At 47.2% G+C, this 25,585-nt stretch overlaps 1 protein-coding gene across 3 annotated transcripts; it reads left to right on the top strand.

Moving 5' to 3' along the window:
* The first annotated feature begins 13,416 nt into the window (after positions 1-13,416).
* Positions 13,417-24,199, top strand: LOC148003614 (triggering receptor expressed on myeloid cells 1-like). 3 transcript variants are annotated; one of them, XM_087568141.1, is made up of 4 exons: positions 13,417-13,777; positions 14,019-14,348; positions 17,452-17,635; positions 22,482-24,199. In XM_087568141.1, exons 1-4 carry the CDS (start codon positions 13,720-13,722, stop codon positions 22,579-22,581), a joined length of 672 nt encoding a protein of 223 aa, XP_087424267.1. In that variant the 5' UTR covers positions 13,417-13,719; the 3' UTR covers positions 22,582-24,199. The 3 variants fall into 3 exon arrangements, with proteins under 3 accessions (XP_087424267.1, XP_087424268.1, XP_087424269.1); XM_087568142.1 differs by having other exon boundaries at positions 17,494-17,635; positions 22,482-24,188; XM_087568143.1 differs by lacking the exon at positions 17,452-17,635 and having other exon boundaries at positions 22,482-24,198.
* The last annotated feature ends 1,386 nt before the right edge of the window (positions 24,200-25,585 follow it).

The raw sequence follows: 25,585 nt of genomic DNA on the forward strand, positions 1-25,585 counted from the left end.
TGTTTCTGTTAGGTCACGCCTCTGCTAAGAATTCATTTTTGGTGTTTGCTGTTAGAGTGGACTGCTAGGATCCTGACAACAAAAATTAGAATTGCCTCAGTGAACTACTTCTAAACGGATCCACAAATCACCCCTCCCCTGCCACCCCCCATCCTACAAACCTTCTTTCTTCCCTATCTCTGGTGTATAGGTTAAGAACACTTATTAAAATAGAAGCAGAAAAATCAAAGCCTACAATTTTATAAAATTGTACACATGCATATACACACACACCCCACACACACATATACACACACCACATACACACACACATATACCACACACACCACATACACACACACATATACCACACACACCACACACACACACCCATACACCACACACACCACACACACACCACACACACACCACACACACACCACACACACACACATACACACACACCACACACACACATACAACACACAGACATATACACACACACATACAACACATAAACCACACACCACACATACACACTTCACACACACACACACACACACACACACACACACACAAATGTAAATGGAGTTACCCTACATGGGGGTTAATGCTTCTCCCACAGGTCATAGAATACAAAATAAAAAATCTCAGTTCCAGATGTGGGATACAGTACTCAAGTTGTGGGTTGGGGGAGATCCCAGAACAGTGATAGCAGGCTTTTGCCGTTGCTCTCGAGTGCCCACTCAACCTGACAATAAGGTCCTGGTACTGAAAATAGCACATACTTTTGTACAAGACTTGGAGAAATCAAGATAGTGCTTACCTAGAAGCTTCCTCCTTGTGAACTAGCTGCCTTTGTCCTGGAAAGCACTCTCTTGTGCTAGGGGAGAGGGAGGGAGCATTCACTAGCAGTTCTACCCCCCCCCTGCTGTGAATCCTGCAAACTACAATAACAATTGTCCTGGCAAGTCAGACCCATAAGCACTATTGGGGTACGGATGTTGTGAAGGTAACCAAGCCCTTTCTGACTGGATTTAAGGTTCACTCCACTGAAGGAAATTCATGCATGGTACTATAAACATGACCAGGGCTGGAGAGATGGCTCAGCGGTTAAGAGCACCCGACTGCTCTTCCAGAGGTCATGAGTTCAATTCCCAGCAACCACATGGTGGCTCACAACCATCTGTAAAGAGATGTATCTGGTGTATCTGAAGACAGCTACAGTGTACTTATATATAATAAATAAATAAATAAATCTTTAAAAATAAAATAAAAAAATAAACATGACCAAAGCCTCATGTCTGGGGAGCTCATAAGCTCTAGGGGTGACTCTGCTGTTATTGCATTGTTAAATGGAGATAGTATCACACTGGCCAGGGTAGGTCTCAGTCCTCATCAGAGAAACTTTGCAGAGAATAAATGTCTGTAGACATTTATGGTATATTATATGTCCTTACCCATGGCTCAGTGTTGGGAGCAATGCCCTTAAAACCCTCCATTATTGATGTTAAAATTATAATTAAAGTATGACTGGGTTCATTAAGAGGTCAGGACAACAGAAAATCCCCAGCCAGCAGCAGAAAGCGAATATAAATCTGGTGGTCAGAATGCCTAATGATATGACAAACTTGTGACCTTTCTGAGAAACCAACATCCTGTTGACATCAGCTGACCACAAGAGCACTGTGTCCTTGGCTTTCATAGATGTTTCCCGATTCCCCCCTCCCTCTGTTACCCCTGCTATGGTATAAATTCAGCCTTGGGAAAAAAATAAAAGTTGTCACCTTGATCAGACTTTTGTCTTGGCATCCTTCTTCAAGTCTCTTGTCCCCCATTCTCTCCTAGGTGGTCCCCAACCTCCTCCGATGACAGCCCTGCAGGACAGGGCAGCTCAGGAATCATCATAGAAGAAAGAGTGAAAAGATTGTAAGATCCAGATATCAGAAGCAAAGCAGTGTCTCTTGGGTAGAGCAGGACCTTTGCATTTCTAAACTCAGGAGCTGTGGTTGCCTGAATGAAACCTGGGCAAGATTGAGCCAGTCAACATTCTATCATGAATAGGAATCACGTCTCTTCCTACCCTGTGAGTCTATGGGATTGAAATCAAGTCATTGTGCTTAGTAAGAGAGGCCCTTCTCCAAAGAGCAGTCTCAGTGGTCCGTTTTGGTTTTGGTTTTAGACAATCTCTGTACCTAGGGCTGGCTTCAAACTTCTACATAGCTGAGAGTGACCTTGGACTTTTTAAGTTTATTTATCTTATCTTTTGTGTGTGTGTGTGTGTCTGTGTATGTGCGCGCGCGCTCTTGAGCATGCCATGGTGTATGTGTGGATATCAGGAGTTAGTTCTCTCCACCATGTGGGTCCTGGCATTGAACTAAGGTGCCAGTCTTGGTGGCAAGTACCTTTACCTTCTGAGCCACCTTCCTAGCCTCACCTTGAACTTCTGATCTCCTGCTTCCACCCTCTTGAGTACTGCGATCATAAAGCTAGACCACCATTGTCATTTTAAAGAGTTTTGTGGGTTTAACCCAGGACTGTGTATGCATGGTAGGCAGGCCACCTTCCCTAGCTTCTCAAAATGGACTGTGATTCATCTCACCACGCTCTTTCTGGAAGGTGGAATCGATTTGTTTTACGCAGTAGCACATGCAATTATCTTTGACCTAAAACCTTCTATGCCTCTATTAGTATCTTTCCATCATTTCCATTTCCATCATGCTAAAGAGAAGAAGTATCTTTGCATTTATTTTAATAATTTTCATCTTGAATACATCTTATTAATGTTGCTAACGTAAATTCCTTCCAGGGGAAACTGCTTTCCTGCAGCCATATCTCCTATTTCTACTCAAATGTTCACAGTATTGTGTTTCTTTAAAAAAAAAAACCTGTTTTTTACATGAGGTCTAATAACCTTTAATCTTGCAAATAGGGAAGGAAGTTTTAATACTACTTGTGATGTTTAAAAAACATATGCGTCATATTTTTTAGTAATATCTAACTCTTCATCCTTGTAAAGTGTGAGCTGCCATTTCTTCCTGTATGGTTGTTAGCCCTAATAATCAGAGGTTCTAGAGCTAGGGTTATAGCTATCTAGTAGACCACCAGCTTAACCTGTCCAGGAGTGACACTACCCACAATGCACTGGGCTGTCCCACATCAATTATTAATCAAGAAAATGCACCATAGATTTGCCCATGAGTCAATATAATGTAGACAATTCCTCAATTGAGTTTCCCTATTCCCAGATATGTCTCGGTTTATGTCAAGTCGACAAAAACAACCAGCACAGGGATCAAGAAAATGTAATGGCTTTCCCTTCCCTTTCCTTCCCCTCCTCTTGTCTCACATCCCCCTTTTCCTTAAAACATTTTGTAGATTTATTTATTTCATTATGAATATGTGTTGCACTGTGCACATGCCCAGTGCCTTTAAAGATGCTACAACAAAAGGATTTGGAGCCCTGGAACTGGAGTTACAGACAATCGCCAGCCACCAAGTGGGTGCTGGGAACCAACTCAGGTCCTCTGCAAGAGCAACAAGTGCGCTTAACCACTGAGCCAACTCTCTAGCCTGGTAAAGTGATCTCCTTTTTTCCCCTCATGCTGTCGGGTAGCCAACAAGCTGGGGTGCTGTACACGCTAGGTAAATGCTCCACCACTAGGGGCACCCCAGTCCTTGTTTATTGTTCTGTTGTTATTTATTTTACTTTCAATTGTGTCCACACAGAAGGCAGGTGTGTGTGCACATGCCAGTGTGCAAGAGTGGAAGAATCTAGAAAAGGGCATTGGATCCCTGGAGCTGGGGTTACAGACACGGGTGATGGAGCTGAACTTGGGTCCTCTGTAAGAGCAGTATGCTCTCTTAACATCTGGGCCAGTTCTCCAAGACGCGGGCAGCCAGAGCTACACAGAGAAGCCCTGTCTTCGAAAAAAACTAAACTAAACTAAAGACGTGCTACTTCAACTAGAATTCTCATATAGCCAAGAATGATTTTGAACTTATGATTCTCCTACCACCTCCTCCTGTATGCTACAATTACAAGGGTGCGCCACCACGCCTAGTTTATATGTCCTGGAGGTTTGGGGCATGCTAGGTAAGCAGACTACCAAGTGATCTATGCCTCCATTATGATTTTGCATTTAAAAAATGTTCACTGAGCACCAAACTTTTACATACAATACCTCATGAATTCTCACAATGACCTTGCAAGGTAGGTGCTGTTTCTATAAGCAGTTTTGCACGTGACAGAGTGCAACTCAGTGGGCCTGATTGCTCACAGATGTGCTCAACAGGTGTGCTCACAGGTGTGCTCAACAGGTGTGCTCACAGGTGTGCTCAACAGGTGTGCTCAACAGTTGTGCTCTCAGGTGTGATCCCAGGTGTGATTCCAGGTGTGATCCCAGGTGTGATCCCAGGTGTGATCCCAGGTGTGATCCCAGGTGTGATCCCAGGTGTGCTTCTTATGTCTTTCATTACATTGGCCCGTCTGGGCTGAGTCAAGATGATTTGAGCCACACTAGAATGGCATCTTAGGTTTGGTGGTTGTTTTATTTTGTTTTGTTTTGTTTTGTTTTCCTGTTTCTCTGATAAAAGATGCTAACACAAGAAATTTAAAGAAGGGGTTCATTTTGGCTTAGAGTTCCTGAAGAGTACAATCATCCTAGCAGGGAAGACACGTCGGCCTCCCTTAGCTGGGAAGGAGCGAGTCACATCAGCTACTGGCTGGAGGCTGGCTGGTCACATTGTGTGTGCACTCAGGAGGCAGAGAAGGAACACAAATGGTACCCAGCTATAGAACTCCAAAGTCTGACCCCAGTGACCTGATTTCTCCAGAGAGACTCCACCCCTAAAGGTTCCACAGCCTTCCCAAACTGCACTGCCCTCTATGGATCAAGTGTGCAAACGCACTCCGGAAAGGGGATGTGTCACGTTCAAACCACTGTATATGCTTGCCCTGTAGTCCTCAAGATGCCTGGAGGGTCCTAGAAACAACATTCACGGGGCGTCTCTCTTCTTCTCTGGGTATTTGAAAACATAAGACACCACTGAAGCCTGCAGGGCCAGCCTAGACTGACACCAGGTATCCTCTGAGAGTCTTGGCAGAGCCTGGCCCACGTCTTTCTTCTCCTTAGCAGGAGCCTGTCTGTTGACTTGTCTCCAGCCCCAATGGTTGGACCATGGCAGCCAGCAACCCCTTCAACAGCACCCTTTCCAGATTCTCTACTGGATACCCACTGCCTTTATCCTAACGTCATGTCCTGGGCCACATGTGTTCAACTCTCTCCCCGAGTCATCTCTCACAGACTTCCTTGGATCTCACCCTCACCACCTCTCAGGGAAGCCTCTCACCTCTTCAGAGCACAGGAAGACCACACCCTGTCCTGTGGCTGCCATACCTACAATTCCCCAGGCCCCAAAGCCACTCACTGTTTGTTTTTTGGCCCATTTTTTTTCCTCACTTCACTTCCCTGACCATTTAAAACATTGTTTAATATATTCAAAACGCTATATTTATTATACAGGTAATTCCCAAGTACGTGCATAACAGTACTTCAGACAAACACTCCAAGTGTTGATCTAAAGGTACCGTTTCATTTAGACAGATGGGTATGGCCAGGTGGCTCACTAACCTGTAACCCTGGCTCGGGGAATCTGGCACCATTTTAGCCTCCATGGGCACCTACAGTCACATGCACATACCCATACAGCCAAACACACACACAGACACAGACACAGACACAGACACAGACACAGACACACACACACACACACACACACACACACACACACACACACACACACTCTTAGTAAAAATAAACTGTAAAAATAATCCTAACCAATCCAGTAATGGTCGACATCATTTCTCCATCTGAGTGTCTCAAGTAGACTCCTCCTTCTAAAAGCCTAGTCGGGCTTTCCCCGACATCCCTGCTATGACCTCTTTTTGTCCATTCCTTTGCCCTTTCTCTGTCAGCCACACTGCAAGGAGCAGGACACTGCCCTGAACTTAGAGGCAAGCCTTTGACAAGGTCCAATTACCAACTCTGAGCTGGTCTCCACCCACTAACAGATAGAGTGGCAGCGCCCCTTGTGGCTCAACAGGAAATTACACCTTCCCCACCTCTGCAGATTACATTCCTTTTAAAACTTGAATCAATAATGAATAAGACTCACTCTTTCTTCTGTTTAGGTTTATATCTCTAGCGTGCACAGGTGGTAGAGTCGAACGTGCACCCGGCCAGGATCTTTCTCATCTATTCTTATTTTGTCTTTTTTTTTTTTCTTTCGGAGCTGAGGACCAAACCCAGGGCCTTGCCCTTGCTAGGCAAGCGCTCTACCACTGACCTAAATCCCCAACCCCTCATCTATTCTTATTACAGAGGCGCTGAAAGAGGCACCAAACCCAAGCCTCCCCATCCACCTCCAATGTCCTCTCCACCTGTCCCTCTGCCTGTCCCAGCAGCTGCAGGGAAAGGGCCCCGTGGCCTGCAGGTCCCCACTCGTACCTCTGCTGCTGTTGTGTTCCCAGGTGAGGAGGGGAGAAGGGAGTGGTGGGAACTGTTGTGGGGGGTAGCACTGTGACCACAGGCCTGGGGTGGGGCCAATTCTATGCATACGCTGGACCTTGTTCTCCAGATTCATGCGCACACTCAAAGGTGCCAGTGGTTCAAATAGGGGTGGGGCTGACCCTCTCTGTGAAGTGCCTGTACCCATCCATGAGTAGGGCCTACAGGAAGGAAGTTGGTGCTGGATAAGACCAGCTTTTTTATGCATCAGGTTAACCCTGGAACTCCAGCCCCTAGTCACTAGCATCTCGATTCTCAATCTGGGATGACCCCAGTGTTGGCTTCTTCTTTACCATAACCATGGACAGTGTGATAGAGGAGGACTCTAAGCACTACTAATGAGCCATATACCATGGTTCCAGCAGCTCTGTCAGGTGACCTCCAAATTCCACCTGTTAGCGTCTCCAGGTGAGCGAGCCCCTTTCCCTGCCCTGCAGGGAAGTTTCTTTGCTTACTTTGGAGGTCTTCTGGTCATATCCTCCTGGAAAGGTTGCTGAGAACAGGACTTTGGGGACCCAAGTAGATGTACACACTCAGCCACCTCAACTATCCATGACTTACAAGCATGCAGCTTTTCAGAGATCCTCAGACACACCAGCCAGACGTGCTGAGCAGGCTGAGCCTATAGTAGCTGGCCACATAGAGCCCAGGCTTCTTCCATGCATTACGCACATAGCAGATCCCCAGCAAATATGCATTCCCAGGCTTCCAAGAAACTCTTACCTAGAACATCCCGTGGTGGTGTAAGCTTACTGGGGCTGTCTGTTCTTCCTGGACCAGATGACAGACATTCAGAGAGGGCCTCCAAAGTCCTCCTTACCTAGATGGTAGTCAGTAAGCAAGAGACCCCAAAGTCAGAAGGGTTTTGTGATTAGGAGGAACAAAATCAAGGAGAAAATTGTAGTGGAAATTTCTGGTTTCTTTGGCGATTCAGTTGTGTCATGTGATGTTTTGGGTTTGTTGACTGGCTGGTTGGTTGGTTGGTTAGTTGGTTGGTTGGTTGGTTGGTAGGTAGGTAGGATGGTTGGTAGGTTGGTTCGTTGGTTGGTTGGTGAATTGGTTGGTTGGTTGGTTGGTTGGTAGGTTGGTTGGTAGGTTGGTTAGTTGGTTGGTAGGTTGGTAGGTTGGTAGGTTGGTTGGTTGGTTGGTTGGCTGGTAGGTTGGTTAGTTGGTTGGTTGTTTGGTTGGTTGGTTGATAGGTTGGTTGGTTGATTGGTTGGTAGGTTGGTTGGTTGGTAGGTTAGTTGGTTGGATGGTTGGTTGGTTGGTTGGATGGTTGGTTGGATGGTTGGTTGGTAGGTTGGTTGGTTGGTTGGTTGGTTGGTTGGTTGGATGGATGGTTGGTTGGTAGGTCGGTAGGTTGGTTGGTTGGTTGGTTGGTTGGTAGCTTGGATGGTTGGTAGGTTGGTTAGTCGGTTGGTTGGTAGGTCGGTAGGTTGGTTGGTTGGTTGGTTGGTAGGTTGGTTAGTTGGTTGGTAGGTAGGTTGGTTGGTAGGTTGGATGGTTGGTAGGTTGGTTAGTTGGTTGGTTGGTGAGTTGGTTGGTTGGTTGGTAGGTTGGTTAGTTGGTTGGTAGGTAGGTTGGTTGGTAGGTTGGTAGGTTGGTTGGTTGGTTGGTAGGTTGGTTAGTTGGTTGGTTGGTTGGTTGGTTGATAGGTTGGTTGGTTGATTGATTGGTAGGTTGGTTGGTTGGTAGGTTAGTTGGTTGATTGGTTGGTTGGTTTGTTGGTTTGTTGGTTGCTTGGTTGGTTGGTAGGTTGGTAGGTTGGTTGGTTGGTTGGTTGGTTGGAAACTGTCTTATGAGAGGATGTTTTGCTAAAAACAGACATGTAATGTTTTTCTGGAAGCTGCCTGGAAAGGGGGCATATAATATTTTGCTACAACATACGCTTGAGAGAACACAGGAAGTTTGGAAAGGGTATAAATATAACACAACAGACAGTGGCAATACTGGTCACTCTTTGCTGGTCTTTGTTGGGCTTTGATGGTGCCGGTCTTCTCTGATGACACTGTGCGGTATTAGTTTGCCTTGCCTCTCTTTGCTGGTCATTTGTCAAGACTTCATAGAGAAAACACACCAAATAATTGCTGATGGTGTGCTGGAAGTATTTTGCTACTTCCACAGTTGCTGGGCCACGTGGCTTGTTCTGGATTGAACTGCCCTTGCTGATTTGTGTGCCATGTCTGCCAAGTGGACTGGGCTGCAGCTGCTGATTCGGGTTTGGTGTTTGCTAGTGGACTGGACTGAGAACAACGAAGACTGAAATCACCCCAAAGAACTATTTCTAAATAGGTACACTTCCCCCATACCCTAATAGCCTTTCTTTTCCATTACCTCTGGTAGGTGGTGGGCTAGAGGGGAGGTTGAACCCTTATTAACAAAGTAGGCTGTGAAAAACATATGCTTATATGCATACACTGTGATTCTTTTCACACACAGAGTTACACACACAGATAGAGAGACACACGGGCACACACAGTTACACACAGAGTTATATACATACATACAATTATACACACAGTTACACACACACACACACACACACACAGGGAGAAATAGCAGAGACCAGATGTGCTAACATGTGCCTGTAATCCCAGCAGTCAGGAAATATATTGGTACGTTGATAGAAATAGAAACGTATAAACAATTTCAGGGCTTAATGTTTTTAATTTTGACCAAACATACAGAGGTATTTGGTGTATCTTCAAAATATACCTTTGATTACCTTCTACATTGTTTTATCTTTTAGAAAGATACAGTGCTGCAGATCTATTCTCTCAGTGCTCAGGAGAGGAAGGCAGAAAGATTTTGAATTCTACACCTGGGTAGGCTACATGGTGAACGTAAGCTAGCCTGAACTAAATGAAATCTTGTTTCATAAATCAGTGTCTGGAACTGTACCCCACAGATGGGCTGTGTCAGCCTCATATGCACAAGGTCCTCGGTTCCTCACCACCAACAATAATGTGTTTGTGTACACATGTATACGCGCGCATGTGCTTTTGAGTTATGCCCTCTCCCAATCTCTGGAGTGTTTTTCTCTTTCTTTAATAAACTGTCTTTTCTTTTATCCCTGTGAGGAACAATTTAGAGGCTGAAGAGATGGGTCAGCAGTTTCAAGCCTTGCTGTTCCTGCAGAGGACCCAGCAGTCACATCACCACCTCTGCTTGGAGCTCACAACCATCTGTGACTTCAGTTCCAGAGGAATTGACTCCATTTTCTGACTCTATGGGTACTGCATGCATATCATGCACACATGCACATAATTCACACACACACACACACACACGAAATGAATACACCGGTTAAAAAATTAAAAAGCTATAGCTAAATTTAATTTACTTTTATATAAAAATAGATTCTGAGTCACCATATTTTGATAAAATTGATTTTCAAAATGCCCTACCAAATTATGACTGATTGTGGGAGTCACTTCTGCCCAGACACAGCGTCTAGACCAGCATGCACTCTGTTGAGAGTTGCCAGTCATCAAGACCATGTCATAACGACTCTCTGAAACTGTTCCGAGCTTTTCCCACTCATAACTTTACTTTGATTCAGCTTGGAAAGCAAGCCTCATTCCTTCCTCGCATCAAAACATGAATGCGGCCCAGCCTGGCATTCAGTAGCAAAGACAGGCAGATCTCTGTGAGTTCGAGGCCAGCCTGCAAAGTGAGTTCTAGGATATACAGAGTACATAGTAAGATCCTGTCTTTTAAAAAAAAAATGGCAAAACAAGTAGAGGTTGTGGTGAATCTTCTCCGGGGCAGTGCAGAGCCGTCCGCCCATTTACAGACGCATCAGCTGCTGAGCAGAACAGAAGGAACGTTGGCACTTGGTCCTGGTGCGCAAGAGCAGGCGTTGATGGCTCATTTCTCCACGAATGCACAAGACAGTGGCTTCAATATTCATGTATTTTCTTATTTTTGCGCAGGGGTGTGTGCGGGTGCTCACGTGCACATTGGCGCACATACATGTCCGTGTTTGTGGAAGCCAGAGAGCAACCTCGGGGGTCGTCTCTCATAAGCCATCCACGTTGTTTTCTGAGATGAGGTATCCCACTGGGACCTGGGGTTAAGCAGAGCTGCTGACCCGTGAGCACCGGGGCTCCTCCAGGCTGCGCCTCCTCAATGCAGGAATTGCAAGTGCAGGCTCTCACACTGAGTTTTGACATAGGTGCTGGGGATCCAAGTCAGGTCCTCGTGTGTGTGTGTGTGTGTGTGTGTGTGTGTGTGTGTGTGTGTGTGTGCGCGCGCGCATGTGTGTGTGTGCCCGCCTGCCTGCTTGCCCATCTGTCTGTCTGTCCGTCTTTCACCCATCTCCAGGTACACAGGTATACATGTATGCATGTGTATGACATCCGAAAGATAACCTTGGGTCTGGGTACGGTTCCCTCAGGTGATAGCCACCTTTTCCCCTCCAATATCTTTCACTGGCCTGGGACTTGGCAAGTAGCTTACGCCAACTGACCTATGAGACCCAGGGGCCCATTTGCCTCTACGTCTCCAGCCTTAGGATTACTAGCACCTGTCAAGAAAGGTTTGTAGTTTGTTGTTGTTGCTGTTGTTGTTGTTGTTGTTGTTGTAACATGGTGTGGTGGTTTGAATGAAAATGGTCCCCATAAGTACACAGGGAATGGCACTATTTGGAAAAATTAAGATGAGGACTTGTGGCCTTGTTGAAATAGGTGTGGCCTCATTAGAGTGGGTGTGGCCTTGTTGGAGTGGGTGTGGCCTCGTTAGAGTGGGTGTGGCCTTGGAGTGGGTGTGGCCTCATTAGATTAGGTATGGCCTTGTTGGAGTGGGTGTGGCCTCATTAGAGTGGGTGTGGTCTTGTTGGAGTGGGTGTGGCCTCATTGGAGTGGGTGTGGCCTTGTTGGAGTGGGTGTGGCCTCTTCTGAGGAAATGTGTCCCTGGTGGTGAGCTTTGAGGTTTCAAATGCTCAATCAGATCCTCTCTCTCTTTCTTCCCTCCCCAACCCCCCCCCACTGCTGTCAATCCAGATGTAAGACCCTCTCTCAGGTCCTTCTCCAGCACCATGTCTGCCTCAATGCCCCCATGCTTCTCACCATGAGGACAAAGGACTAAACCTCTGAACTGTAGGCCAGTGAAATGTTTTCCTTCCTAAGAGCTGCTGTGGTTGTGGTGCCTCGTCATAGCAGGCACCTGAACCCCGCCCCCTCACGTGTGTTCATACGACGGTGGGGCTCTGTGAGCCAGCAACACATGAGAGCTGTTCACTCTGATCCCTCCCCACTTGGGGACTCATGGTAGGGACACTGGGAACAGGAGTGCAGTAGACACCTATTCCTCAGCTCCTGCAGCCTGCATGGCTCCCCTTTTTCTCAAACCCCAACCCAGTCTCCTTCTTCCTGCCTTTCTTTCTTGAGCTCCAGCAGAGCCAGAACCAAAGGAGAGTTAGGTCTGGGGGCTGGGGGGCTCAGCCATCAAGGGTACCAGACAGGCCAGGAATGCTGCCTGCCTTGGAGAGGCAACAGGGGCTGAAGACCCCTGCACGAGCTTGCTTGTTTTTGTGCACTGAGAGTGGAGGAGTAACCCTGTGGCCACAGCTGTGCACGCTCCCGTAGAGTTTACATAGTGGCTGCAGAATGCGTGCCTTGATCTGCTTACTGGGAAGGATGCTGCCAGGTCTGGCCTCAGCAGCCTTGGACTTCCTGTTCCATAGTGGGAGTGGTGAGGAGTCACCGCAGAGTGCCCTTCAGCGGCAGAATGTCACCTTGTCAATGCTCAACTCCCTCTAGACATCCTGCCTTGCCACTGACTGATTGACACTGGTACCTCAAGGCTTGAAACCCCTTTGCCAACCTGATCAAAGGCTTTCCCACCTCTTAGACCTCCTCACAGGGTGACCTGTGCTTCCTTGGTGCCAGCATCACTACCCACTCCTCTGTCCCTTTCTTCCCCAGAGCCCATCACAAGTCCTGTGCCAATCTGGATCAACCCTTGTTCCCGGGCATCCTACCTGAAACACTGCATTGCCATTTAAAGGTTTCCCCACTATCATAGGCTTTTAAAATTATGTTTATTTGTTTATTTTGGGAAAGGTTCTCATGTAACCTTGACTGAACTTGCTGTGTAGCCAAGAATAAACTTGCCTCGCCATCTTCCTGCCTCTACCTCCTAAGTTCTAGGGTGATAATCAGGCACCCTCATGCCTGATTTTCCCCTTACTCATCTGATAACTGTGAATAGCCTGTAGCTATTGATATTCCCTAGCTCATGTAATGAAAGGTGGATTTATTTACTTTAAATTTTTCACGGTGGGGAACTGAGGGCACGTGTGTTGGGAATTGGGTCTCTCTTTCCAGCCTATGGGTCTTGGGGTTCAATCTCAGGTTCTCAGTCTTGGTAGCCAGTGTCCTTACCTGCTGAAGATCTCGCTGTCCTGTGACAGCTCGTTTAAAAATGTGTGTGATGGCTACATTGACTTCTTAGCAGTGAGTGTGGCATGTTGGGGAGCTGGGTGTATGGGGGTGACACGGGGCCTGGGGCTCCATTCTGAAGTCTTCTATCATGCCCAGGTTTCCCACCCCCACCCTGACCAGGCTCCTTCCCACCCCCTTGTTCTTCTGTTCCTGAGAGTAAATGTCATCTCCTTTCCTCTCATCACCTCTGCTCCGCATGGGACAGGAGGGCTGGTCGAAAAGTTCTGATCCCTGAGCGAAAGCTGGGCTTGGAGTTCTAGCCAGGTCTCCAAAGGGCCTCTAATTCTGTCATCTACCTTCAGTGGGTCCATCTTGAGTGGATAACAGAGACTTTAAGCTGAAGAGGAAGTGGGAGAATGGGGGTGGGGGAGGAGAAATGAGCATTCTCTTAGGGGGAGGAGAAATGAGCATTCTCTTACTTCACTTTCCTCAGGCTTTCTCAGCCCTCAGCCCTGGCCTTATGAGGCAGGAGATCACAGAGTCTCTGAGAGCCTTTACCTAGTTCAGTACAGGGACCTAGACTCAAAGCCTGTAGCTGATGGATACACAGGACCACACTGGCCTTACCTATCTTCCCTCGTGTCCACAGAGGTCTCCGGCTTCCTCAGCAGTTCATGCAGGACTGGCTGTGGTGGCTCCTGAATCCTGTCCAGGACTGCTCTCCTCTCTTCAGAGCATCCCTCCGTTCTTGCTCCCACCCCCTCTCTCAGGAAGAGAACTGAACGATGGCCTGGGAGGCCACATACCTGCTCTCCTCAATGCTGCTGCTGCTCCTGGCCTCAGGTGAGGACAGGGGACAAGGACAGAGGGAAGGAACCAGGTTGCTAAGAGGGCAGGGGGCAGGAGGTGTGCACAGTGGGGCTCTGTGCTTGGGAAGGCAGAATACATGGCGGGTTGTGGCCAGTCATTGGCTGTAAGAAAATTCTGAGCATAGACACAAAGAGGGGTCACCCCCTGAGAAGGGAGCCTATTTTCTCCTGCTGCTGCAGAGGATGGGGCTCTGACACGAAGCGTGTATTTCCAGGCTCCTGGGCACAGGACCCAGAGGTATTTCGAACATGGGAGGGCAAGACTGTTTCTGTGACATGCTGGCATAATCCCGGATACCGCTTCAATGAGAAGTTCTGGTGTAAGGAAACATCAGAAGTCGCTTGTCAACCTTTAGTGTCGAGTGTCAGCAGAGGTGCTGAGAAGCTAAGACTCTCCATCCAGGAAGATTCTCGGTTCAGCTTCTTCACTGTCACCATGACTGAGCTAGAGACGGCCGACTCGGGCATCTATCACTGTGGGTTCTTTGGAAATCAAAGAAACTTCATCTATATTCTCAGAACTATTCACCTGGTGGTATCAAAAGGTGAGCTTCCCCTTTCTATGTCGTTTTTAAGCCTTCCTGAGTAACAAGTCTTGAGATTGGAGAGGACTCAAGAGACTGCGTCCTCTAGTAGAGGGGTTGTCAACCTATGGGTCAAAAGCCCTACTGGGATCACATATCAGATATTTACATTGTGATTCATAACAGTAGCAAAGCTGGGGATTTAGCTCAGTGGTAGAGCGCTTACCTAGGAAGCGCAAGGCCCTGGGTTCGGTCCCCAGCTCCGAAAAAAAAAAAAAAAAAGAACCAAAAAAAAAAAAAAAAAAGCTTAAGCTCATAACAGTAGCAAAATTACAATTATGAAGTAGCAATGAAATATCTTTATGATTGGGGGTTTCACAACTTGAAGAAGTGTGATAAAGAACGACAGCATTAGGAAGTTTGAGAATGCCTAGGTGCTCTGGTAGCTGAAAACTGACCCCTCCCACAAGGCCATCAATTTGCTAAATTTGGGGCCAACCCTAGGAAGCTTGCTGGCCTCTGAGGACACTGGTAAGAACTGAACATTTTTGCTGCTGTTGCTAACAGAAATCTTCCATTTGGTTTTTAAATATCTAATTTTAATTGTATGTGTGTACATGCTCATGCTATGGCAGACATGCAAATGTTCTTTTGGGATTCAGTTCTCTCCTTCTACCATGTGGGCTAAACTTAGGTCATCAGGCTTGGCACAGAGAACCTTCATCTGCTGAGCTATCCCATCTACACTATTAATGTGGAAGAATCTTAAAGTTCCCTAAGGCTTTCACAAGCTTCCATTCCTGAGTGTTCCTTGCCTATAATTCCATGAGAGCCCTCTCCAGGGCCGGTGGGCTCCAGCACACCATTACCTCAGAGCAGAGGGAGGTGGTCACATGACAGAGAGGAGGCAGAGAGACAGTAAAGGAGACTCTGGAGTGAAAGATGTGAGTCCTCATCCTGGATCCACCATTAATAAGTAAGAACCTGTGAGCTTTGGCATGGCAGCCCTGAGACCTTCACTGGTCCCTAGACCCCTTCACAGCTCATTCTGAACACTGCAGAGGTACGAGGCTCCTTGCATTTGTCTATGATGTTCAGAGCTTCAACAGAGCCCTCTCCATGATGCCTACACATTTGGTCAAGTAAGTACCTGAAGGTCAGTCCCATCCGAGCTTTGACCCCAAGTCTATTCCATGTAGAAGACATATTAGGTATCATGGTAGTTTGAATGAACTACCCATGGGCTCCCACAGTAGTAGAGGTGTGGCCTTGTTGGAGGAAGTTGAAGTCATGAGCGTGGGCTTTGAGGTTTCAGATGCTTGTCAGGTCCAGGGTTCCTCTTTCTTCTTGCTGCCTTCAGATCCAGATGTCTCCAGCACCATGTCTACCCACAGGGCCCTTTGAGTCCCTCCAAGATGATCATGGACTAAACCTCAGAGCTGCAAGCCAGGCCACTTAATTGTTTCCCTTTGTAAGAATTTTAATAGTCATGGTGTCTCTTCATAGCAATGGAAGCCCAAATTGAGACAAGTGTAAAAAGTATGTGGCGTGTTCAAATGTAGTGCAGGCAGGGCTGGAGAGACAGCTCTGCTGGTGTAGGGCCTGACATGCACATGGGGATTCTAACCTCAGTTCTAACATTAAAAAGCCTGAGGTGGTGGCCTACACTAATAATAGATCCTTGAGACACACTGGCCAGCCAGCCTAGCTAAATCAGCAAATTTCAAGAAAAAGATGAGACACTCTGCCTCAAAAAGTAAGGTACCCTGAAGGATGACACCTGAGGTTGATATCTAGCCTCTACATGCATGTACACCCTCATACATGTATATGCACACTCCCATGACAATTTGTGTGCATGCATACACAGGGATCATTTACAGAGTTTGAGTTCCATGGGCCACATGTCTCGTGGCTCTTGTAAATAAAAAAACAAAATGAGACACAACTCTCTCTGAGCTCTGAGGAAAACCAATTCATAGTTCAGCCATCCTTTCAGGCTTATGGAGTACACGCTGATGGTGTATAGAGAGAGCTAGGTCAGGTAAGGATACCTTGGAGGCCAGGGTTTCTAGCAGCCTGGCTTTCTCCCACAATCTTCATCTGAATTTCAGGACAATAAGAGGTGGATTTCCCTTGGGTAGCACAGTTCAGTAAAAGGTAAGCAGTGGACTTGGAAGACAGTCGGGTCCCATTTCCCAGATCTCTAACTAGAAGTTACATTCTTAGGAAGCCTCTTGCAATCTACCCTCCTGCTCCCAAGATGCCATCGGTGGCCTTACCTTGGGCTTCTAAACTGTGCATCACAAGCCTTGCTGTGGGCATAAACAACTTAAAGGTCTTATTTCAAATGCAGACCCTGCCTCAGTAGACCTGAAGTGACACTTGCTTATGAGGAAAAAGTCTCTAGGCTCACTTCAGTAGTGACAAACATACTTAAACGTCCCCACTATGAATTTCTGATTTCTCTGAGAAATAGCCTGTGCCTTGCAGGGCTCTACATCCCCAGCAAGTAACAGTGGATGTGTCAGGGATGGCAGAGAGCAAAGGGACAGGCCTCACTTCCTAGAACCAGGAGAATCTGTGCCAAGCCCAAGACGGGGCTCAGTTGCAATACACCAGTAAAGGACAGCCTGAGAGTGACGTGACTTCCAGAGGCAGCGGGGACAGTGTCAGGAGAGGATTGGGCTGGTGGAGAGTGAGCTGCAGGCAAGAGAATTCCCAACTCAAAGGACCAAGAACTCTTTCCCCATTCCCCTCCCCTCTTCCTCCTTTTCTCCTTCCGTTCTGCTTTTACTGCCTCTGACTCAGGATGACTTCATACTCCTTCTTTGGAGTTTAGCAAAAGAAAACCTTGTTTCTTGGATGGCAATGTTTATTTCCATCCTCAGCTCCATTGCTTTTCATCTACTCATCTGTCCATCATTCAGTCTGTTCATCCATCAATCTATATTTACATACATAAATTTGTCCCTCCATCCATTATCCATCTATCTATACATACATACATACATACATACAAACATACATACATCTCTCCCGCCATCCATCTCTCATCCATCCCCCCATCTTTCCGTCCATCCACCCACCTACCCATTCATTATCTATACATGTCTTCCTGCAGTTTCTTCAGATGTGTCCATTCCTGACATCATTCCTATTGCAGAGCTGACTGCGGTTTCCATCCTCGTTACCACAAAATACTCGCCCAGTGACACAACTACGACCCCATCCCTACCCAAGTCTACTGCTGTTGTTCCCTCTCCTGATCCTGACGTCACCGTCAAAAATGGGACAGATCCTACCAGGTATAACTTCTTGGCTCCTGGCTTGGACACCCTTCATTTCATCATCCTTGTGTTGAGAGGATGTGGGAATGAGGATGTGGGGTGGGCGGAGCAGGATCAGATTTGAGTCACTTCAGTCTCTGTAGATATTTCCAGACATGGAGAAGGTGACTAGCTGTATAAGAGGCTCCTGTCCTCCCTAGATCGCTCTCATGTTTTCTTGCACATCAGAGTAGTGGGGGGGGGGGGGATGGAAATGGCATTTTTTTTTTGGTTCTTTTTTTCGGAGCTGGGAACCGAACCCAGGGCCTTGCGCTTCCTAGGTAAGCGCTCTACCACTGAGCTAAATCCCCAACCCCGGAAATGGCATTTTTGATGAATGCTGTTAGTCCTGCCAACCCAGAAGTAGGGCAGATTCTAGACTAGCTGTGTATGTAACATTGGGTGAGCCAGGGACCCTGTGACCCAACAGTTCCGAGGGACGCTGTTGGAATCCCAGATCAAAGCTAGAGGAGGCTACCAACTGCCTCCCTGGATGTTGTATGACAACCATCACTAGTACTGCTCAGTCATTCTGTTTGACTTTACTTATTTGTTTTATTTGATTTTAATGATGGTGGGAGAACCCTCCTATAGACACAAGGCACATACTACCATAGACTGAAGGAACGTCAGTTTGTGAAGTGGTTTGCACTTTTTTTTCTGTTTGTACTTCTAGGGATTAAACTCGCCAGAGCTCCTGGTTTCCGTGTGCTAAATTAAGGTTTTTCAGGAGATTGTTAACCCATGTTTATGTCAGTCACCTTTCATCTTTGTATGAGCGCCTGAGACAATAGGTTTAACGGAGGAAGGGTGTACTTTGTCTCCAAGTTCTAGAGGTTTCAGTGCATGGTTTTGGGATCACAGAGAACACAAGATATACCCACAAGGCATATCATATCACCTATATTCCCAGTATCTGCACCCTCTTCTGGCTCTCAAGGGCAGACATTTCACATACACAATGCATAAACATATCAGGCAAGCACACATTAACATAAACAAGAATAAATAATAGATTGTGCAGATGATCCCCAATGTTGAAATGGGGTGGTGGTACTGCAGGGCGGCCATCTTGGGTTTAGTCTATTAAAACATTTCCTCTATGGCTGAGCATTGGCTCAGAGAATGGGCTAAGGATGCACAAGAATCTGGTTCCATCTTCAGCACCAAGAAAAAACATATTCCTAGCAAATTAGATGTGGTACGTTCATGGTACTCATTTCTCTGTGAGTGTAGACTCCTGTTCCAGGCTTGGAGGCAGGCCTAGTGTTTCCCCTCTTCGCTTTGTTTGCTTGGTACCAGGTCAAGTGTCTGGCACAGGGTAGGTACTTCTTCAGCCTTCACGGACTCAATAACATTTGCAATCTAGTGAGTGTTAGCACTGATCTTTCTTTTCTTTTTAAAAATATTAACTTTTCATTGCACGTGCGTGCGTGCATGCCTGTGTGTGTGTGTGTGTGTGCGTGCGTGCGTGTGTGTGTGTGTGTGTGCATATCTCTGTGTGTGTAAATCTGTGTGTGTGCCTGTGTGTGTGCGTGTGTGTGTGAGTGTGTGTGTGTAAGTGTGAGTGTGTGTGTGTGTGTGTGTGTGTGTGTGTATAAATTGTACACCTGAGTTCAGGTGCTTGAATAGACTGTAGAGGCATCTGATCCCTTGGGGTTAGAGTTACAGTAAGCTGCGAGCTGCCCAAAATGGCTGCTGGGAAATGCAACTCAGGCCCTCTGGAAGACCAGCATATGCTCTTAACCACTGAGCCATCTTCCCAGAAGTTACTTTTTCTTCCTTGCCTTTATTTTCCAAGGCACAGGAGGCAGGCACCCTGCTCACATTCTGACTACCGCTGTACCTCTTCCAACCGCTAACTTTATCAGTGTAGATATAACATCGGATCATGCGCCAATTCTGATCACTGTTGGTCAGAGTCCAGACAGGACAGCAGCAGCCATCCCAGCTGCCCGTACAGAGAACTCTGGGATTCAATGAGTTCTCTGCCTGGGTGACAGAAGAGCAGAGCCCCTGCCCTGTTGATGGGTAGGCATTGTAGGGAGCCCCCTCCTCCTGTGGCAGGGACTTCCTCATAGGTAGGGCATGGGAAAGTAAACCTCATGAAAATGTCTAGGAAGTAGTCCTTGGCAGAGTCATTAGGGAAATGACGCTGGGCATGGAAGGAAATCAATAAAGGGTCACAAACAGGGCCAGCTTCCCAGGTGTGCCGTAGTGTGGGTCACACAACAGAGTCTGGTGAACACCTGAACTTGCTTCTATCAGAGCAGAAGGCCTGGTGTGTTTATACCACTGCGTCCAGTCATTGGGTGAGGGCAGCCCTAAGCAGTGCATGGGTACATGGAGTCCCATCACCTCAGAGGCCCCAAAGTCTGTGCAAAGCCTGGGAAAGAGATAGGTGAAGTGCTACTGTGAGGGGACGTGCCCTGGAGCCCAGTGCAGGACAACAGCTCAGAGCTCCAGGAAACACAAGAGAACCTTGGCAGCCTTGACTTGGGAAGCAGTGCAGTTAGCCAAGGCCAGAAGCAGGGCCTTTCTAGCAACAGGTTCCTCTGGGGGCCGAGGCTGGCACCAGGGAAGGTACTGTGGCGACCACAAGATGAGAGACAGGAGCCAGCCTCCCTGCATTGGTTACCGCTCCAGCTGTCAACTGCTGACCTTACCAAGTGGCCTTGGGAATATTGTCACCCTGGTAGGAGACAGGCAGGAGTTTGGAGAGGGTGTCAGCACAGAGGGGCATGTAATCCCAGTCTATCAGCATTTGCATGACTACATGAACTGCTTTCAAGATTGTTATTTTGATTTATTCTTTAACTGAGCTCAACGCTATTTCCTATGATTTTTCATGATACCTCCGCCATATCTATCTATCTATCTATCTATCTATCTATCTATCTATCTATCTATCTATCTGTATCTATCATCATCTATCAATCATTTCTATATCTTTATATCTATATTGTACCATGTAGTTTCTACTACCTCACTTTACACTCAGGGCATATCACATGACCAGCCACCCCCCTGGTTTCCTTGGATCCATGGATGAAACACATGTACACACACACACACACACACACACACACACACACACACACACTTGCTCACTTTTAACCTGCCATACGACTCAGTGACTCGCCTCTTCTAAGTCTCCCACGGCGAGACTGCCCCTCCCTTTACTCCTTGCTACCCTAAATCCGCACTCAGTTTAGCTGTGTTTCTAATCTCCCACCTGCTACCCCAGGCCCATTCGGGGAATTGGCCAATGGTCACTCCACCGGTGATCTCACATGGCTGATGGCACTCTCTCCCCCTGAAGCATGGTGAATCTCTTTCCTTCTCTTGTGTCTCCTAGCCTGCCTGCAGGAACCTAGATGTCCCACCTCTTCTGCCCAGTCAACCACCCCTTACACTATAGACAATGTATCTATACATCTATCTAATCTACATATCTATCTATCTAATCTCTACACGTAGACGTGTACACTTCTACATTTCTATATGTCTAATCGCTCGGCATGGTTGGAGCAGGGCTGTAGTGTGTGCTCAGACCAGCAGGACTTTACACTGCTCTGTATAACTGCACTACAGGGTTACCCTAAGCTTTAGTTAGCAAGCCGGTCATTGACCAAGCCATTCCGTTCTACTTATTTATTTACACAAGGTCTCATCCTGTTGCCCATGCTGCCTCCTGTGGATTTGTGACCTTCTGGCCTCAGCTTACCAATGCTGGAATTATGAGCATGAACCAGATTTCTAGATTTATTAGCCAGTATGTTGTTATATGTAGAGCGTATGACAGCCTTGTGCTTACATGTAAGCAAGCACTGGGGAACCAGTCGTGCTAAACATGCATTGCTGTCTCTTCAAAGGAAGAGATGAAAAGCCTGCCCTCTGCCAGAGATCTGGGAGTGGTCACCTCTCTCCTCACAACCCTACCCATGTGGTTAAGTCACACCTGCCTGGCTGCCCCCTCCCCACCACAACTGTTACGTTTATCTCAGTCATTCAGCCAACATCCTTATCTTGAGCACTGTTTCTCACTCATCTTATGGAAGATGTCATTTGTACTTTGGAAAGAGTTTCAGTGTCATCATGTTATGTAAGCTTTGTTGTACACACAGGATTGAGTTAATTACAATCAGGAACCTCTTTTTCCTAAATTGTGCTGTAGTTAAGTTTGCCTAAAACAAACTGCTCAGGGTCAGACTGTAGAAGTTTCAACTAACACCAGCCACTGAATTTGTGGATCCAGTTGTCCTTCTTGCCTCACGCAGATGGACACTCTGCTGGCCATGGAGTTGCAGAGACCCCCACAAGTATATGTCATTAATACTCCATGTGGCCTCCCTGTGATTCACTGTCACCTGTTCCTCTTGTCTCTGTGTCCTATCATGCAGAGTCTGTGTGTCCTCATCTGTTTCCCTATCTGCCCAGGGTCAGGCAGGGCTCGCTCTCCCCTGTGGGTCTATTTTCTACGTCTACCTGGAACTTGGAGAACCATTTTGCTAAACTCATGACAAGTCCAAAGTGGGCTTTTCAGTGAGGTTGGGTTCTTCCTGGTTTATGAATGGGAAAATGAAGGTAAAGGTGTGGTACCTGTCCCCAGAAGAAGGTCTGAAGGCTGACCATAGAGATCACGTTCCCTAGATGTGGACCTCACTCATTTTGCAGAGAAGGTCAAGATGCTGGGTTAGCCCTACTTGTTTCATGCATCTCCCAGACCTGAGCTCTGTGCTCTCCACTGCCAGCATGTCTAATGTGGGACGATTCTGCTGCATGGGTGGCCATTGCAATGACCTTCAATCTCTTCTCTCTGCAGGGGCTGTGTATTCAGTGTGGTTCCCGTGGTCTGTGCACTTCTCATCAAGAATGTGATCTTCATTGTCTTATTTGCTGTCACACAGAGGTCATTTGGATGACAGATCTTGAAGCTACACAATAGTGACCTTCAGCCATGTCTCTCACAGAAGGAGCTGACATGGGGGGGGGGGGGCTATGGAGGACCTGTGACACGAATTGAGCCTGTAATCATAGGTGACATCTAAGGCTCAGGATGTCCCCACCTGGTCCTGCCCACCCTCCTCATCTCATCCATCATTTAGGGAACGTATTCTGCACCCTCAGGAAAGAGGAACCAATTCCTAGAACACTCTAGTCATTCCCCCTAAATAGGTGGGTTTGTCTGAAATAAAGACAAAGCAAAGTACTTCCCCCTGTCTCCTTTTGGGGCAGTCATGAAGATTATGGTTTCCATGCTATCCCCATCCCTCGTCCTTCCCCTGGACGGTACAATTCTAGCCACTGGGCAGGTCCCTTGCTCATGAAGCAGCCTGCTCTCCCACCTCTGGGGCCTTCTGCTCTGGGAGTCAGACACTCAGATTTCTGCCTTCACCTGTGCTCCTCGGAACACTCCCAACCATGGATCAAGAAGACAAGATCCCACCTTGACAATAATGCAACTGGGAGAGAGGAATCAAGATAAACTGGGAAACTGCTGTTGCCTGGGAAACACCTAGAGAAGCAGATGGCATCTGTAGGTTTGGATCAGTACAGCACGTCAACACGCTGTGTTCATTTTATCATTGACTCCTCAGTGCATCCCATGAGCATCAAGGAGTGTGTGAGCAGAGTGAGGCCGCAGGAGTGAGGCCATCTTCTCTTGGCAGGAATGAAATATAGAGTGTTCCCTTGGAGAGACAGGGAGGTGGAGGCTCCAGAGGCAGGGGGATGGAGAGCCAGGCTCTGCTGCTAGCTGGATGCCTTTTTGCCTGACTGAGGCAGGGGCCAGCATTGCAAGGGTCCCAACCCAAGCTGTCACCCTCTGTGCCTCTGCCTCCCACCCACCTTCTTTCACCTCTCAGTCTCCTCCCAGGTACTCTATGGCTCCGGTGCTTTCTCTGGGACATATCAGCACTTTCTTGTTCCCACCTCTTTGGGCTCTACAGACAAAGTGGCCCCATGGGGCATGGGGGGAGGACAGTCCATGAGCTCATTCTAAGTCAACAATGGCTGGAGCCAACTTCATCCCAAGGTTCCCAAGAGCAAACACATCACCACATAGCATCCAGCTCATGTGATCTCACCCAGAAGACTGAGGAATGGCTGGACACCTCATCTCAGGTCAGGAAAGCACATTCCTCTCAGGGAGACTTCCACCTCCTCCTGTGAAGATCCTAGGTCCTAAGGCACGCTTCAGTCTCATAAAGATGGTTCATTGTGAACATGGCTTTCTGTGTAATTCCCCCCCTGGGGTGGCATTGATGAGGCACGGGGTATTTACAGCCCTACGACATCTAGTGTGTCCGGACAGGCCTCAGTGGAATTCACCTATGTTGGTGTTCTGGGTGTGTCTTTGGAGAATTGATCCAGAAAATGGTCACCTCAGTATAATGTATGATTGTTTGTGTGTTCCTAAAGAACCAAGCTGTTATTTCCTGGGCTTTTTCACCCAGGACTTCTCCAATCCCTGAAGTAATGACTCTGAGTCTTCTTGTTTATTAATAAATGCCTACATCATAAGCTTCAGCTTGTTCTCCAACCAGTTCTTAATTTATTCTAAGCTGAGTGCATCCACGTGGCTGGTTTTCTCTCATTGTCTTCTTTTTTTTTTTTTTTTTTTTGGTTCTTTATTTCAGAGCTAGGGACCGAACCCAGGGCCTTGCGCTTCCTAGGTAAGCGCTCTACCACTGAGCTAAATCCCCAGCCCCTCTCGTTGTCTTCTTATGTCTGAGTTCCCAGAGCAAAATCTGTCACCTTTATTTCCCAGAATTCTCTCTCTCTCTCTCTCTCTCTCTCTCTCTCTCTCTCTCTCCCTCCCTCCCTTCCTCTCCCTCTCCCTCTTCCCCCTCCCCCTCTTCTCTCCTCCCCTCTCTCTCTCATCCCACCTCCTATTTCCTGCCTCAGCTCATTGGCCGCAGGCTTCTTTATTGACAGGCGATGCCTATAAGAGATTCTCTCTACACCAAGCAGGAGGCTTTGGTCCGGTCAAGAACCAGTTGGTGTAGTACTTGCCACGAACCCAGGATTGGTGCACAGAAACCATGTGGAAATGCTGGTTGCGATGTGGCAGACTTTAATTCCAGCTCTGTAGGGACAGACACGGGTCATTTCCTAGGTTTTGCTGGCCTGCAAGTCTAGCCAGGCTAGCTCGAGAGCCTGTGTCAAAGAGCAAATGTATGGCTCTTGAGGAGCAACATCCAAAGCTGACCACTGGTCTCCACATGCACTCTCCCAGAAATGCCTGCACACATGTTCTTTTAAATGCTAAGGGAGAGACTGAAGAAGACACCTAAGAGACCTCCTGCGCACATCGATTGGTAAACTTTAGGTGGTGGACACGGTCATTTTACCAAAAGCAATCTACAGATTAAATGCAGTTCCTATCAAAAGTCCAATGCAACTCTTCACAAAAATTGGATAAACAATCTTAAAATTAATTAATACAGAAGCATAAAAGACCCCTGTATGGCCAAAACAATCCTGAACAATAAAAACACCACCAGAAATATACTACAGAGCCATGGTAGCAGAACCAGTACAGTGCTGGCAGAAAACAAACAACACACACACACACACGCACACACACACACACACACACACACACACACACACACAAATGGATTCACTGATCGATAGAATAGACTTAAGGACCCAAATAGTCCATACATCCAGGGGAGGATGTAGCATCTTTAACACACCATGTCGGCAAACTGGTTATCTACATGTGATGAATGAAATTTGACCCTTCTCTCACTCTGTACATATGTACATCAATTCCAAGTGGATCAAGGATCTCAATATTAAACCCAGAACTCTGAAACGTCTAGAGGAAGACATCGGGTGTACACTATGGGATACAGGCCGAGGTAAGAACTTTCTGGATAGGACCGTGGTCACGCAGGAAATGGTGCCAACAGCCAACCT

Source organism: Rattus norvegicus, chromosome 9 (assembly GCF_021556685.1).
Source record: "Rattus norvegicus strain SHRSP/BbbUtx chromosome 9, alternate assembly SHRSP_T2T, whole genome shotgun sequence".
Taxonomy (NCBI): Eukaryota; Metazoa; Chordata; class Mammalia; order Rodentia; family Muridae; genus Rattus; species Rattus norvegicus.

Bases quoted from the DNA above. Each gene is read 5' to 3' on its own strand.
- LOC148003614 (XM_087568141.1), top strand. From the start codon at position 13,720: ATGGCCTGGGAGGCCACATACCTGCTCTCCTCAATGCTGCTGCTGCTC. The intron at 13,778-14,018 runs GTGAGGACAGGG...GTGTATTTCCAG, and splicing joins GCTGCTGCTCCTGGCCTCAG to GCTCCTGGGCACAGGACCCA. The intron at 17,636-22,481 runs GTATAACTTCTT...TTCTCTCTGCAG, and splicing joins AATGGGACAGATCCTACCAG to GGGCTGTGTATTCAGTGTGG.